This window comes from Dromiciops gliroides, chromosome 2, assembly GCF_019393635.1.
Source record: "Dromiciops gliroides isolate mDroGli1 chromosome 2, mDroGli1.pri, whole genome shotgun sequence".
In the NCBI taxonomy this organism is placed as follows: domain Eukaryota; kingdom Metazoa; phylum Chordata; class Mammalia; order Microbiotheria; family Microbiotheriidae; genus Dromiciops; species Dromiciops gliroides.
The window spans coordinates 137,947,147-137,964,819 of NC_057862.1; the positions used below are offsets into that span (position 1 = coordinate 137,947,147).

General features: G+C 39.7%; 1 protein-coding gene across 4 annotated transcripts in view; it reads left to right on the forward strand.

Annotated features, from left to right (window-relative positions):
* LRRK1 (leucine rich repeat kinase 1) overlaps nucleotides 1-17,673 on the forward strand; it is a 174,837-nt gene that overhangs the window by 130,242 nt on the left and 26,922 nt on the right. For all 4 annotated transcript variants that reach the window (XM_043989261.1, XM_043989258.1, XM_043989260.1 and 1 more), the window contains 3 exons: nucleotides 1,352-1,491; nucleotides 8,451-8,700; nucleotides 13,799-13,965. In XM_043989261.1, coding sequence (XP_043845196.1) covers nucleotides 1,352-1,491; nucleotides 8,451-8,700; nucleotides 13,799-13,965 — 557 coding nt within the window. The remainder of the gene's footprint in view (nucleotides 1-1,351; nucleotides 1,492-8,450; nucleotides 8,701-13,798; nucleotides 13,966-17,673) is intronic.

The window sequence follows — 17,673 nt, forward strand, 5'->3', positions numbered from 1 at the left end:
GTGACACTATGAACTGAAAACAACACTTTAAATATGATTTGATTAGTGCAGATGGTCCCAAAAATTATCACCAGTAAACAGTTGGTATTCAAGGGCAGTAGGTATGTCTTGCTAATTCTATTATGAGTATGAACTTCTCATGCTAAAATAGACTAAGCATCATCACTGGAGTATGATTCAGACAGAACACCCTTCTAAAAAGTATTTTCTTGACCCAGGAAAAATGTTTTTCTTGGTCTTGTTTTGTTTTAAGGGTTCTAGTTCAAAATGGGCAATAGAATGTGCCATGATTTGGTCTGTGTGAAGGAGAACTTAACTCTCTTTGCTAAAGTCACTGTGGGTCTCTATTGGTTAATAGATAACCAGGTATAAAGCTTACTTGACCCCTCTCTCTGGTGAGAGTCAGTAGCCACTGAACAAAACCACTGACCCACAGGGGAAAAAAAGGCATGTACATTTTAGTCTCATGTAATTTTAGAGCCAGCAGTAACCTTAGATATCATCCGGTCCACACTCCCTATTTTCCCAAGATGGAGAAACTGAGGCACAGGGGTTAAATGAATTGCTCAGGTTCATAAATCTAGTGTTTAGAGGAGCCAGGACTAATATACTTTTGGAGGGGGAGCAATAAGGGTTAAGTGACTTGCCCAGGGTCACACAGCTAATAAGTATCAAGTGTCTGAGGCCAAATTTGAACTCAGGTCCTCCTAAATCCAGGACTGGTGCTTTATCCACTGCGTCAGTTAGCTCCCCCCTTATACACTTTTGACTCTTGGTCCAATGTTCTTTCCATTACAACACACTACAGGAAAATAAGGCTTTATATATAATATGAGTTTGGGGAGATGGAGTGGGTGGGAGAGGTTTAATGAGGGGTTTCTTCTTTTTTTTTTTTTTTTTTGCGGGGCAATAAAGGTTAAATGACTTGCCCAGGGCTACACAGCTACTAAGTGTCAAGTGTCTTAGGCCGGATTTGAACTCAGGTCCTCCTGAATCCAAGACCAGTATTTTATCCACTGCGCCACCTAGCTGCCCCTTAAGTTTTAAGTTTTTAAAAAATTTAAGCTGACATTTAAAATATTTATTATATACATCAAAAATAAGATTTGTTAGATAATATAACTATTTTACATATACTTTAATTCAATAGGATTACTAAGGAATAGGAAGACAAAGGGGAAAAGAGACACAATTGATGGATGGTAAGAGGATAAAGAATAGAGAGGGTAGTTATGTAGATGGACATTAAGAAATCTAGCAATACAGAAAAGCATCCAAATATGAATGTTAGTGAAATCATCCAAATCCAACTGCAAAGGATAATATGATTCTTTTTATTTCTCAATTGTAGTGTTGAATCCTCTGATATCAACTGGAAGAAGAAAAAAAGTGGAGGAATAAAAATAATTTGTCAGTCAGAAATGAGAGATTTCTCAGCCATGGCTTTCATCACTGATCATATCAATTCCTTGATAGACCAGTGGTTTCCTGGTAAGTATATATTATTTAATTATGTCTTAATTTTATTTTAATGTGCCTTTGCAATTCACAATAAAAGCATTACTTAGAAAAAATTCCTATTAACCAAGAACTCAAGCCCAGGAAAGCATGGTGGTATATATGTCTGTAATCCCAGATACTAGGGAGGCTGAGACTGGTGGATCTCTTGAGCTCAGGAGTTCTGAGCTATAGCGGAATGTTCCAATAGGGTGTCCACACTAATTTGTGCATCAGTATTGTGAATCTCTGGGAGTGGGAAGCACCTGGGTTGCCTAAAAAGGGCAAAACAGGCCAGAGTGGAAATGGAACAAATCAAAGCTTCTATACTTATATCAGTAGTAGGATTGGGCCCATGAATAGCCCTTGTACTTCCAGCCTAGACAAGATGGACAAACCTAGTCCAAGACAGACAGACCGATAGATGTACAAGAACTCATGTCCAAGAACATTGCAGGATTCCTTAATGAAATCTACGTTTGCTCAAAGACAATCAGCCTTACAATCCATATAGGAAAAACTAAGTGAATGAAAATGATTTGTCTATACAATGACATGCAGTTGGGTGGGCATTCTGTGGTTAGTATATTAGTACATCTTTCTGAGACTGACATTGCAGATAAACAATGAATTGGGTCCAGAGCTGAATAATAAGACGAAAGTAGGGTGTGTTACATTTAGGAAATTACAGTCATTTCAACAATCAAGAACTGCTCCCTGGCACAAAACTTGATCATTTTAGCACAGATACCCTCCCAATGATGCTGTAGGGTTTTGAATACTAGCATACCATAGCTTCCAAAGAAAGAAGGTTGTGGGTAGCCCAATTGGCAGTGGTGGTGGGTACAAATAGGCAGCAGCACATTTCCAAAAATAACCCACAAATAAAAAGTACAATAAGTACAATAATGTTGGAGGAAATCTATGATCACAAAAAGGGCTGGTCATATATTAAGAGTGAGGGACAAAAAAAAAAATCAACAAAAAAGGGGGCAGCTAGGTGGTGCAGTGGAGAAAGCACTAGCCCTGGATTCAGGAGGACCTGAGTTCAAATCTGACCTCAGATACTTACAACCTGTGTGACCTTGGGCAAGTCACTTAACCCTCATTGCCCCACAAAAAAACAAAAAACAAAAAGAGTGAGGGACAACAAGTGAGTGGACTTAATTCTGCAATAGTACCTGTCAAATGGACAAATAAATACCAAGTAGAGGGCCTCCAAATAGTGGGTAGATCCTCTCAGATGATATGTGGGAGAATTTGGACATGACACAGGATCTGTGATTTAGCTCTATTGTTGTTTAGTTGTCAGTCACAGCAGACTCTTCATGACCCTATTTGGGGTTTTCTTGGCAAAGATGCTAGAGCGGTTGGCTATTTCCTACTCCAGCTCATTTTACAGATGAGGAAACTGAGACAAGAAGGTGATTTGCCCAGGGACACATAGCTAATACAAGTCTGAGGCAGGATTTGAACTTGGGTCTTCCTGCCTCCAAGTCTAATACTTTATTCACTACAGCACCTAAGCTGACTCAAATCAGAGTAGAACTGACTCTGAAAGCAAGGAAGTATACATATTCAAGGGGGAGGAATCTGACCCTGCTGGTCCTCATTGGGTAGGGAGAAAGTAGCTGTGGTCTAAGTGCCTGACACTCTTCTCCATGACCTAGTCTCCTGAGTTTGGCCTGTCCAGCCCCACAGGACAGAGGAAGTGTCAGTATCTTCCTACAGAAAAACTGAACAGGAAATGCTAAAGAGAGGGAGTACCAACATAAGGACTAAATAGAAGACCCATTTACTTTTGTTATTATTATTTCTCAGTTGTTTCAGTTGTGTCTAACTCTACATGACCTCATTTGAGGTTTTCTTGGCAAAGATACTGGAGTGGTTACCATTTCCTTCTCCAGCTTATTTTACAGATGAAGAAACTGAGGCAAACAGGGTCAAGTTACTTGCCCAGGGTCACACAGTTAGTTTCTGAAGCCAAATTTGAACTCATGAAGATGTCTTCCTGACACCAGACCCAGCAGTCTATCCACTGTGCCACCCAGCTGCCCTAGAACATAGTAGACTCCTTAATAAATGCTAATTTCTATTCCTTCCATTGGCATGATAAAAATAGCTAGCACTTTCAAGTTTGCAAAGTATTTTACAAATATTATTTTATTTTCACATCAGGTCTGTGAGATAGGTGTCCTTATTATCCCATTTTATAGATAAAAAAAACTGAGGCAGGCAGAGGAGAAGTGATTTGTCCATGTTCTGTACTAGTACATGTCTGAAGCCGGATGTGAACTCTGGTCTTCTAACTCCAAGCCCAACATCTTATCTACTGCACTACCTCCAGAACTCTCACTGGACTGTATTCAGCTGCAACAAAAGCATAGAGAAGACCATTGTGAGGACCATTTGGTAGTAGTTTTGACCACATGGGGGAGGTCCTGCTGAAGCCAAAAAAAAAAAAAAAAAGGCAGGATAAGAGATGTGAGATTTGGGATTCCCATGTGAATGTCCCATATGTGTTGTGTGTGAAAAACAAACAATTGAACCTCAGTATAGTAAAAGAAAGATGCATATGGCCCCTTAAAACTTTGATTGGCTTCTGTAGTCCTGATTGAAAGGACTGGAATTTGTAGATGAGAGAGTGACCAAAAAAATGTTTTTATTCCATTTTAGGGTGAATTTTTAGTAAAACAAACTGCTGCCTTTATTAGAAGGTTCCTTCCACCAGGATATCTCCCAGTTTTATGTTAAAATCCTAGACAATTCCTAAAAGCCACAACAACAAACCATTTTGCTCAACAACCTTCTGATACTAATATCAAATAAGGCATAAAACAGAGATGTATACTCACCAGAGGGGTTTGCCTTTGCCATGGAAGATGTCCATCAGAGAGTCCAAATGGAAGAGGGCTTTTCAGTAGATAGAGAGTTCTGTCCAATGTTCTTGTTTGCAGCTGACTTCTGCAGCTCAATAGAATCAGAACACCTCTTAAATGGGATCCATTGTCACTCAAAGAGTTTGGCTGGGCTTGCCAGACATTGATCAGCCCCCGCCCCCTTTTTTTAGTTTTTTGGCACACTCCTTCAGTAATCAGGGTATCAAAATATTCCTACTTTTGATGTCATTATCACTTATTGGAGTGGGGGGGGGGCGGGAGGGACTAGGAGAGGTATGCTTTCCACCAAAATGCAAACTTGCTCTTGGAAATGGCCAACTCAGAATGAAATCGCTGTGACCAGAACACAAGAGTTGCTTTTAAAACTCGGCAATTCTTCTCTACCAACCTTTCTGCTATTAGAAGAAGGAAAGAATAGTTGACTACATTTATCTACATCAGTCTACACCTTCATCCAGACACTACAAGGTAAATGTAAACCACTTCTCCAGAAGTGTTGTAATTAAGATCCTAAGACTCAGAGCAACATACCCACCCGAGAAGAACAGAGAACAAGGAACAATCATAGTGTAAAGATCCTCTGGCCTGAGAGTTCTGCATACAATCTCAAGAGCAGGGAAAGTACTTTGGAGGACTTCTAGTTTAACCTGGACCCCAACAAAACTTCCCTCTTCAGGTACTCAGAGACAGCAAGACCTGATCTCAGATCCCTCCCCATAATTCTCGTGTGTGCCTTCCAGAACAAAATATTTCTGATGATCATTCTGTTTACTACTCACTCATGTTGGGCAACTCTTTTTTGGGGGGGGGTTGGGTTTTGGGTTTGTTGGGGGTTTTTTTGGCGGGGCAATAAGGGTTAAGTGACAGCTATTCTGTGTCAAGTGTTTGAGTCTGGATTTGAACTCAGGTCCTCCTGAATCCAGGGCCAGTGCTTTATCCACTGCACCATCTAGCTGCCCTATATTGGGCAACTCTTAACATTTATCAGTTAATAAGTATTTAATCTCTTTAATCTTCAATGACCTTCTCTGTAAAAATGAATGGGTGGGACCAGTTGACCTCAGGTTTCTACCAGCCCTAACAGTGAATGATTTTAGGCTTTTCCCCCTGCCTCATTCCTACATATTGTGCATATTGACTTAAAAGGTTCAGCTGGAATCTTTATTGAGCTGACCTCAAGACACTTATTAGTTGTATGACCCTGGGCAAATCACTTAATCTCTGTTTGCCTCCATTTCCTCATCTGTAAAATAGAGATGATAGTAGCACCTACCTCTCATGATTGTCATGAGGATCAAATGAGATTAATAATAATAATAATAGCTAACATTTATGTGGTACCTATTATCTGCCAGACACTGTGCTAATTCCTTTACCAATATTACCTCATTTGAACTTCACAACAACCCTGGGAGGTCAGTACCATTATTATCCCCATTTCTAAAGCTCATAGCACAGTGCTTAACACATAGTAGTTACCATATAGATGCTTATTGTTATTGTTGTTATTATTTAGCTCCAGTTCATCCAAAAGAACCATCATCCTGAGGTAAAACATTTGTGGTGCTGTCTTTGTTTTGATACAATAACTGAGGAATCCATAGGGTAGTTGGAAGATAGTTTTAAAACTGATGGAAGGGTTTAGAAGAGTGATATAAGGAAAAGGGTTGAAAGGTTACATTATGGTGGCCATAATCTTCTGAACCCTTATTAGTACATGTCATCTGACAAAAAGATGTTCTTTTTGTAACATTTCATTAAAAAACATGGAGTCTAGGGGCAGCTAGGTGGCGCAGTGGATAGAGCACCGGCCCTGGAGTCAGGGGTACCTGAGTTCAAATCTGGCCTCAGACACTTAACACTTACTAGCTGTGTGACCCTGGGCAAGTCACTTCACCCCAAATGCCTCACTTAAAAAAAAAAAAAACATGGAGTCAGGATTTTCCTCATCTCTAAAATGAGGAGTTCAGAGTAGATTTCTAAGGTCCCTTCCAGCTCTAGGCCCCTATGGTACTGGAGTCTGTGAATGGGGAAGTGCTATGATGACCTCAGTTTAAATCCCACCTCTGACACTTACTACCCATTATCACTACCTTCTTACACCTTACCACCTTGGGCCATTCACTGCCCAAGACTTCAGCTCTCTTCTCTGCAAAAGAAGAGGGCTGGATTTGATATACCCTTGGGGGCTGCTTCCAGCTCTGTTATCTATGATCCTGTAAGCCTATGACTGTCCCAGGAAATCTGTGTTTTATGGGCCTTTAAGGAAGGCTTTTGTGAACAATGAATGCCATTATTTGATGGCTCAGTGGAAGTGACTCAGGATGGTTTTTCTAGTTGGAATCCATAGATGTCATTCATTATATAGGCCCCTAGAGTGTTTGAAGGTAGTGGTGGTGAGTAACCAGAAAAGGAGGCCCCACAACGTGGGTGATACAAGGGCTTTTTGTAGGTGGTGGTAAGTTGTCCTTGGGGACTGGGTATTTTAATTTATGTCAGCTGCTAGAATCCATTGCTTTCATTTTTTCTTACATCTCTATTTCCAGGTACTGTGTAACTATTGCCAGCAGCTAGTACAATGCTCTACACACTGTGTTGTTGACTGCCTGGTTGACTGATGCTTTAAGTGAATTAGCTCTGTAATGAATATGGAATCATTTAGTATGCTAAGACAATGACTGCCTGATTAATGAAAAGGGCTGGGGGGAATCTCATTCAGTTTGAGCACCAGAAGTCTGCAAATTCAGGGAAAGTCACACAAAGGGAAATGTGGTAGGAATATGCTCATATGTACTTATATATGAAATTGTATAATTCTGACTTCCAACCTATTACAGCTCATCACTGATTCTATACATTACATGCCAAATCTCAACCTTACAATCACCCTCAAAAAATAGGTGTAGGTAAATATGGTTTTCTTTCCACCAAAGATTCCTAAATGTTTATTGATTTAAAATAGTTTTATAGCCCAAATTATGCTGTGGTTTAAAAAAATCAACTAAATTCTCTATCCTAGACCATCCAACCCACTATAACCTCAGGTATAGAAGCTCATTGCAATTCATGGCAGGATTAAGACCCTACCAAGACAGAAAGAAGCTCAAAATGGGAAGAGAAGGACTTAAAGAGAAAAATAAATTTATGTCTCCCACCCCGAATTTAACTCTTTTGAGACTCTACACATAGTATTAGCATCATAAATTCTAGTTGAATTAAATTAGTAGTCAGAGTTTCGTGGACTGGTTCAAATTTGTTACAAACACTTTCTTTTTTAAAAAAAATTTTTTTTCAAGAAGCATTTTTTCTTTTCCTTCCTACTCCTCCCCTCCAAAAAAAGAAAGAAAAACAAAATTCTTGTTAACACATATGCATAATCAAACAAAGCAAATTTCCACATTAGCCATATCCAAAAATATATGTCCCATTCTGCATCTTATGTCCATCACCCCCCTACTAGACAGGTGAATAACATGCTTCAATCATCTGTCCTCTGGAATCATGGCTGGTCATTGCGTTGATCACAATTCTTAAATCTTTCAAAGCTGTTATAATAATGTAGTTATTATAGAATAAATTGTTCTGATTCTGGATGAGCAGTTAGTGTGAAGTACCAATGAGGTCTAAATTGAATCCCTATAGTCACATGCTGTGCCTATCCTACAGACTTATGCCCCCTGCCCCACAAACTTATGATTACCCAGGTGGGCCAAATGAGAGAGCAGGTGCGTGAGTAGAAATCTTTTTACAGCTCCTAAAAAAATAACCTAAGGCCCACATCTTGGATCAATAGCACATATGAAAAACAGCATATTTTACTTGTGGGTCAAGACCTCAGCTTATCTGATTTAGTAGGAATGCAGAATAGGCCTAACCACTGTGGTTGTCTTTAGGGCAGACATCACATATTATGTTATGCAATTCTGATTACTGATATTTTAAACAAAAGCAGCCATGGGGCATGAGGAACAACAGGCTTCTATGATAAAATGTCCAGCCAGGGGACAACCCTAAGTACAGCCTTTGTGTTAACCAAAATCCATTCCTTTTTAGCCCTTACAGCTACCGAGAGTGATGGTACCTTGCTCATGGAGCAGTATGTCCCATGCCCCGTCTGTGAGTCTTCAAGAACTCAACAAAATGACTTGAATGAAAAAACAGAAGATGTGCAATACTTTGATATGGAGGACTGTGTCCTGACTGCAATCGAGCAAGACTTTATCACATGTCCCAGTCACTCAGACATTCCTGTTCCTTTGCAAGAGCTGGTCCCAGAGTTATTTATGACTGATTTTCCTGCAAGGTAATATAAACAGACTGCATTTAACAGATCTATTTTGAATCATTCCATCTTCTCTGCAAATACTTTTCAAAGTGACCAATGAAGTAGATTCCAATCTGCCTCCTCTGCTAACAGCTTAATCTATATCACTTCTGACCGTGTCTTCACCAAACCAGAGTATACCAGCAACATTGTAAACTACGTTTTGCACTATTATTGTTGTTGTTGTTGAATAGTTTTAGTCATGTCTTACTCTTTGTGGCCCCATTTGGAGTTTTCTTGGCAAAGATACCAGAGTGATTTGCCATTTCCTTCTCTAGCTCATTTTACGTATGAGGCCAGCAGGGTTAAATAATTTGCCCAGGGTGACACAGCTAATACATGTTTCAGGCTGGATTTGAACTCAGGTTTTCTTGACTCTAGGCCCAGTGCTTATAAGGGCTAAAATTCTAGCTAGTCTGTCTAAAATATCTAATGAGTGGTTGCCAATAAAATACAAGCTTTAGCAAGAGTTAGACTTTTAAGCATTTATTAAGGAGAATAAGAATTTGGTGAAGAGAGAGAAAGAGGCCTAGATGCCCATCTCAGGGAGCGCTCATTTTAGCTCCACTCTCCACGAGAGTCCTCATGAAAGAGTGAGCCACACCTCCTTCATCCCACAAGCCTCCTGTGAAACTGGGAACATTCCATCTACTCGAGTGCACATATACCTCCAAGCTAATTAGCTGGTAGCCTTGATTGACAGTACCCATGAGCAAATGTCACCTCCTGAAGCCAAGGAAAGCCGAATGGCTTGTCCTCAGAAGTCTTCTCTTCATGGTGGAGCTTTCCTACAGTAACTCTCCAGAAGGTGGCGTCATTCCAATCATTACATGCTCTATCCACTGTACCACCTAGCTTCCTGTATTTTGCCTTAATCATGCCAATATTTTCTTGATCATTCAGTAGATTCTTTTTGAGATTCTCAGCCTCTTGGTAGATTACTTGAGTTCATGAGTTCTTAACTGTAGTAAAGCTAAAGCTGGGGGGTGGGGGGGTGCGGCTAGGTGGCACAGTGGATAAAGCACCGGCCTTGGATTCAGGAGTACCTGAGTTCAAATCTGGCCTCAGACACTTGACACTTACTAGCTGTGTGACCCTGGGCAAGTCACTTAACCCCCATCGCCCCGCAAAAAAAAAAAAAAGGGTAAAGCTGATCAGGTGTCCACACAAAGTGTGGCACTAATATGGTGTACCTCAGAGAAGAGAGGGCCACCAGGCTGGCTAAAGAGGGGTGAAGCAGCCCAGATCAGAGAAATGGAGCTGAAAGCTTTAATCCTGATCAGCACTGCAATCAGGCCCTTGATGGTCATCTACACTTCTAGCTGAGAAAAAGACAGTAACCAGGAAGGGGAAGGGGGAGGGGGAGGGAGGGGAGGAATGAGAGAGAGAGAGAGAGAGAGAGAGAGAGAGAGAGAGAGAGAGAGAGATTCTCAGCATCTCCTCCCTGAAAAGAAGCAAGTGATTTTTATTTTATGTTTTCATTGCTTGGACAAGGACAGCTAGTGAAAAAGTAGGAGCAAAAATGATTACCTTTGAAAGTCAAACCATCAGTATCCTGGGTGTATTCCATTTTCTTTCTGATAAATAAGCTGAAACTATCTTTCTGCTGAGCTTGCTCTCAGTCCCAGTTTCTACTCTGCTGCTTGCTCAACAAACAGAAGATAAATTAGAATGGGTCTCCAGCAGATATTCAAGAATAGGAAAGGTTCCCAGCAATCTGCTTTCATTTTCCCTTTTATCAAACCACTTTTATAACTGCTACTTCAAGACTGAATATTTGAATTCCTTAAGCCTTTGTGGTGATGCTGTCTACTACTAACTTAAGATAACAATGCTGGAAATAAGCTTTTGAAGAAAATATAAAACATTTTCTCATATCACCCAATAGGAAGTGGTCACTAAAGATGATGTTTCAACTTGGCCTTCCTCATTAGTTTCCAGCAAATTTTGGGTTGTGACATTCTATTTGATTTCTCAATACCCCTTTGAGGCTTTCCCTGATCTCTCAACTAAAGATGATTTCTTTTTTCTCAGATTCTTTATACTACTCTTACTGACTTCTATGAATTTGTCTCATTCTAATATAAATTAACTATATACATCTCATTTCTACTATAGATTGTCACCTCTTTGACGGCAAGTACTATGCCTATTTTTTCTTTCATTTTTAATTGTAGTAATACTTCATATTTTCTCAAAATGCTTTGAAAATTTGCTTCTCTTCAGGGTCCCTCCCCCCACCCCAAAGAATTAGGAGACATGATTGAGTGTTGTAAAACCAAGATTCAAAATCCAGGGTTCTAGGTTTTCCACTTAGAAAAGAATCTCGGGAGCAGCTGGATGGTGCTGTAGATAAAGCACCGGCCCCAGATTCAGGAGGACCTGAGTTCAAATCTGGCCTCAGATACTTATACTTACTAGCTGTGTGACCTTGGGCAAGTCACAACCCCCATTGCCCTGCAAAAAAAAAAGAAAAAAGAAAGAGAAAAAGAAAAAAAGAAAAGAAAAGAATCTCAGACTGAAGATCAAGTCTATTTTATAAGTCTTTTCAACTTACCAAATTCATCATCAGAGAAATCAGCAAACTCATTTAGAAAATATAAGGCGGGTTTTTTTCCAGGTTTCTGTTACTCACAAAGTGCATCAAAAGGCTTGAGAAATAAAAACAATTAAATTCTGAAATGGCAAGAGATTATAAGAAAGAATATGTACAAGGTCTTAGAAGAACATTATAAGAAGCAAAATGTTATAGGATGAAATACACTTTCTTTTTTTCTAAATTCATCTTTTTTAAAATAAATTCATCTTTAATTGAGTCACTATTGTTCTTTAAAGATCACCTGGCCTCCATATTTTGGGGGCCAGCCTCAAATATTTTTAAATAGGCAAGAGCTCATTTGCGGCAAAGCCTCACATTTTTTTCCCTGACTAAAGGTAAAAATGTTCATTTCCAGACTGAAATTTATCCTGGTTTAAGTCTCATCTGAAAGAGCTCAGCTTGTATGAAACTCAGTTTATCTTAACATGATAGGAAGAGAAAAGTTGTCACCACTGGCTCAAGTCTACTCCTGAGGCAATAACATGGGTTAATTGTATAAAGAAGTTCAGTTTTTCCAAAAATTAGACAACTTTGGTTTAACAGTCAGATTCCACAGATAAGAAAACAAAGGTAAAACTCTTCTAAAACAGGTAAACATATACTGTAGTATGGATTGGGCTTGAGATAAAGAGGACAAAAGGGAATTTAAATGGTTCTTTTTTTTTTTCCTGACATGTTCTTCCTGACAATCCTGCCCATCCTCCCAGATGAAAGAAAGTAAATTACTTGATAGAGAGTTTTCTGGTTTGTTTTTTTTAATCCATAATGATCCAAATGGGATTAATAAGCCCATGGGGGGATATTGTACCCTGTTTGGCTGGCCAAAAACATATGAACAAGCCACACTGGTGACTTTGATGACGTAGAGTAGTCAGCCTGGTCTTAGAGTTTGAAACGATGTGCCACAAAGATGCTGGCATCCACTGAACCATCATTCCTGAACTTTGTCAAGCAGCATTTTTCCATGTGTGTGTGTGTGCTTTCCCCCTAGTTTATATAAATCTCTAGGATCATTTCTTTGAGAGAACTTTCCAGATGCTGTGGAGTCCCAGCAGAAAGCCACATTTCAAACAGCTTTAGCATAAATTGCTAGTATTTCCATAGCTCTGCCTGCTAGTCACATAAGACCCTTTAACAATCTGTATCTTTCTAAGTCCAGGTAGTTATTAATGAGCATTTGGGGTGACAGTCCCAGCATGTCTACCTGAGAACCTGGATGAGGGATATAATTTGTTAGTTTTATTTGATCGATGTATAGTGCAGTTGAGCTGTTTGAAGTCTGAGCAGATGTGAAACCTGTCTCTGGAAAATAATGGAAAATGATGAATTGCCTCATAAGTAACAGCAATTTGGTCAGTAGCATCAAGAGAGAAAAGTCAGAAATTAAAACACAGCTTTTTCACAAAATGTACAACCTTGGTTTGACAGTGAGACAATCTGGAAAAGGAAGCAGATGTAAAAGCCTTTTAAAACATGTAAGTATAGGGACGGCTAGGTGGCGCAGGGGATAAATAAAGCACCGGTCTTGGATTCCAGATTACCTGAGTTTAAATCCGGCCTCAGACACTTGACACTTACTAGTTGTGTGACCCTGGGCAAGTCACTTAACCCCAAGTGCCTCACCAAAAACCAAAAACCAAACAAACAAAAAACATGTAGGTATATGCTATAGTGTCAACTAAGCTTGAGATCGGGAGGAAAAAGGATTTTAGATGGTTCTCTTCTCCTACCTCCCAACCTTCCAGAAGAAAGAAAGGGAGAAGAATGAATCAATGCTGGGCAGGAAATTGGAAGAAATGAGGAAAATTTTCATGTTGTTGTTCAGTCATATCTAACTCTCAGTGGCCCCATTTGGGGTTTTCTTGGCAAAAATACTGGAGTGGTTTGCCATTTCCTTCTCCAGCTCATTTTACAGATGTGGAAACTGAGGCCAACAGGGTTAAGTGATTTACCCAGGGTCACACAGCTAGTTAGTATCCGAGGCCAGAATTGACTCCAGGCCTAGTGTTCTATCTACTACACTACCAAGCATAGAATCTTAGTTAAGAGTGTCTCAAGGAAGGACCTAGCGTTCTCTATTCTTGCAGGTTGTTTTTTCTTGACCATTATGAAATAACCCAAGTGTAATGTCCATTTTTTTTACCATACCTGGACAGATCAGTTCATCATCATTAGGGCCTATTCCCTAAATGATCAGAATACAAGTTGAAGTATGTAAGCTTCTTGAGGGTAGGACTTGTTTTGTTTCTGGCTTTGTACCAGCATAGTGCCTAACACTAATAAATGCTTTGGGGATTTAACTCACTTATCTCCAGGAGAAGTCTGAATAAGCTGTTATGCAGTGGACATAACATCTGACGAACTCCACACTTTCTGTGGGTTCTCTTCCAAATATAGGGAGCTATGAGGAGGCACTCCACAGGAATGTTTGAAGTGTAGTTCCTACCAGGCTAATCATTTGTGTTACATTCATTGCAGGCTATTTCTGGAAAATAACAAGTTAGAATGCAGTGAAAATGAAAACAATGTTCTGGGCCAAGGTGGAAGTGGAACCGTCATATACCAGGCACAGTACCACGGGAAACCAGTGGCTGTGAAGAGATTTCAGCTCAAAAAATTCAAGAACTTTGCTAATGCTACAGCAGGTAAACAGGGATCCTTGTTCAGTATCCTTTCCTTCCAAGTATCTGCTCCCTGTAGAGAACAGAATGCACCACAAATCATCTCCCTTCCTTAGAGCAATGCCTGCAGCTGTATAAATACAGAGTCAAAAATGGGCAGACTCTGTGTGTGTGTGTGTGTGTGTGTGTGTGTGTGTGTGTGTGTCTGAAGACATGAAAGGGGAAGCTTTCTTTGTTCACAATGGATTTTGAGACAGGCTGTAGGAATGGTAAATGTGCCATTAGATTGTGGCCTGGAGTTCTGTTGCTTAGCAACTGTATGTAGGATCCTGTGATGGTAAACACAAAATGTTGAGGGAGTCTGATTGTGACCCCTAGTTGACCATCTGATTCACTGAGCTATTTTAGCAAAGCAAGTTCACCCCTCTGCCTCGGTTTCCTTCCATCTTGATCTGACTTTCAGACGTTGGTCTGAGGCCAGGGTTACTAATCAATAGGAATTTCAAACCATAAACCAGAATATTTCATTCTCAGGATTTGAATTATTTACCCTTTCTCAAGCACACCTACATAGGGAGGGTGACAGGGGCTGGACCTGTGACATCACTGGGATAAGGAGTTCCAAGGTGGGAAAACTTTTGCCAATGCAAGTCAGCACTTTCTCTGAAACATATATTCTAAGAAATTTGCCCAAAGCACTGAGAGGTTAAGTGACTAGTATGAGTCAGAGGTGAGAACTTCAAGTGGGGTCTTCTCTTCCTCCACCTTTCTCTTCAATACCATCCTCTAATCCACCAAGCTTAAAGGGATGTAGCAAGGTAGGTAAAAAAGGAATTTTTTTTTTATTTCTCCCCAACTGAACACAGAGAGATAAGAAGGTTAGTCATTCGGGGCAGCTAGGTAGCGCAGTGGATAGAGCACCAGCCCTGGAGTCAGGAGTACCTGAGTTCAAATCCGACCTCAGAACATTGACACTTACTAGCTGTGTGACCCTGAGCAAGTCACTTAACCCCAATTGCCTCACCAAAAAAAAAAAAGAAGGTTAGTCATTCAATGTTAGCAGGGAAGGGAAGAGCTTTTAGAAATCACGTGGGTTCAACTCTCTCATTTTACAGATGAGGAAACTGAGGCCCACTGAAGAGAAGTGACTTACTCATAGAACTTAGACTAGAGCTTTTTAGGAAGTGGTTTGGAAAAGAGTATGGTTTTTTCTTCTCCCCTTGAAGTGAACACAAATAATATTCACACCCACAGGAAATTTGCATTTAAATGGCATTCTCCAAATAGAGATTTTTACTTCACACCCCAGGGATGTCTTACTATTTAGGATCCATTGGGAGGAATGTAGGCCTCTGAGAGAAATATTTTTATTTCCATTTTAAAGAGCACAATTTCCCATCTCTTATATCTTACAAGTCAGCTTATGTCATCTTTACAGGGCTCATTTTCATTAAATTGTCTCTGCCAGAATTTTATACACATGGGAATTAGTTCACTGAGGGAATCATCTCAGAGTTTTTAACTCTGTTGATTTGAATTCATAACAGACCATTAATGATAGAAAAGCTGTTGCTATGTAACACCTAGTAGTGGACAGTAGTTCCTATTGAAGACAACAAAAATAGCAGTTGACCCCATTGTTAAATGTTGTCAACAGAGGGTCTGGGAGAGGCTGAAGTATAACCAATCAGTCAAGAAAGACAAAACTATATGTCCGGCACTGTGCTACCCAATGGGTATTCAAAGACAAGACAAGTCTCTCCTTTCAAGGAGTTTACGTCGTATTGGGGAAATGTGACTCAGTATTAGAGCAGCCAGATTCTGTGATGCTGTTTGAAGAAGCTATAGCACCAAAGGTTTCCTTTCTCTAGCCCTGGTCTCAAATCCGACCACAAACATGTCAGAAAAAATGCTATTGCTACATAATTCAGAGAATATTCACTGGAAAGGTCAAATTGCAAATCTGAATGATATTTCACAGAGCCTACCATAGAAATTAGAAACACATTTGGAGTTTAGGCTCCTATTCTAGAGTGTACCAGTCCAAAAGTACTTTCCCCACTACTTTCTTTTCATCTCCTGTCACTTGAGGGGCAGTACTTGAAGACATTTGTGAAAAAATCCAAGATGCTGTTTTATCAGAGGTGTGATGTTCCCAGCATCTGGCCACATCTGAGGATATTGTATGCTCATTTTTCCCTGTTAAATCAGTCATCAAAATAAAAACTCCCTCAATTCATAGTATCATGGCTTTAAAGCTGGAAGGAACCTTTGAGGCTTATACTCCATTGTTTCAAATAAGGAAACTGAGAGAGACCCAGAGACTTTAAGTGACTTGCCCAACTTTACAGAGATATGCTGCAGAGCCAAGATTCAAACAAAGGACAACCCTACTGCCACTAGAGGGGCTTTCTAGTATTTTAAACTCTTTTAGGAGAGGGCTTATCATAGGAGATTTTCTTAAAGCACTTTAAAACTTGCAAAATGTTTTACCTACATTATCTCATTTGATTCTGCAACTACACTAAAAGATAGATATGGGAGGTAGTATTATATCTCTCCTGTAGATGAGAAAATTGAGAATCACAGGGGTTAGGTGATCTCTCAGTGGTCATACAGCCAGTATCCAAAGCAGAATTTGAACCGGTCACTCTTGGGTTTTTGTTTTGGGTTTTTTTTGGAGGGGCAATGGGGGTTAAGTGACTTGCCCAGGGTCATACAGCTAGTAAGTGTCAAGTGTCTGAGGCTGGATTTGAACTCAGGTACTCCTGAATCCAGGGCTGGTGCTTTATCCTCTGCGCCACCTAGCTGCCCCTGAACCTGTCACTCTTAATTCCAAGTCTTTCCACTATGCCAGACTGCCTCCAAATGCAGTACTTAACATATTGCCTTTTATTTAGTATGTGCTCAATAAATGTCAAGTGAAGGTTTAATGAATGAATGAATATCCTCAAGTTAACGATAATTTAAGTTAGTACTACCATTTTGATAACTTGTAATTGCTAAAATTACACAAAATATCAAAAATAGGTTAAATTTAATTCTAGGCTGCTAAGACCCTGGTCCCCAGATCTTTTTGATTATACAGCCCATCAATTTTTTTAAATTGCACACTCCCCCGTTATTTATAATTTTTTTTGTAAATTGCATACATGAACTACTGTAGTAATAAGTATGTACATTGTAAACTTCCACAAAAATAGAAATTTAAAAAGATATGGTAAAAATGAAATTATATTTGATCTTAGAGTTCATAGGAAGTCATTGGAGTTTATTGAGTAGAGCAATGACACTGTCAGATCTGCTTTTCAGGAAAAATCACTTTGGTAGCCATGTAGTGCATGAATTGAAAAAGGTGGAGAAACCAATTAGGAGGTTATTGTGATAATTCCTGCAAGAGGTTTAAAAAAAAAAGTTCTGAAATAGGCTGGTGATTGTGTGATTAGAGAAGGATAGAGTCAAGAAATGTAGAGTCAGGTATGGGAGATGAGGAAGACTGCGGCATTGAGGATGATGCTGAGGTTATGAATGAGAGACAGATGGATAATTCAAAGAGAAGAGAGTAAATATACAGGAGGAGAATATGGACAACAAGGTCAATTGCTAGAGAGAGGTCAGGAAGACTTAAGATTGAAAAAAGATCATGCTTGGTAATTAAGAAGTTATTGAGGGGGCATCTAGGCGACACAATGGATAAAGCACTAGCCCTGGATTCAGGAGGACCTGAGTTCA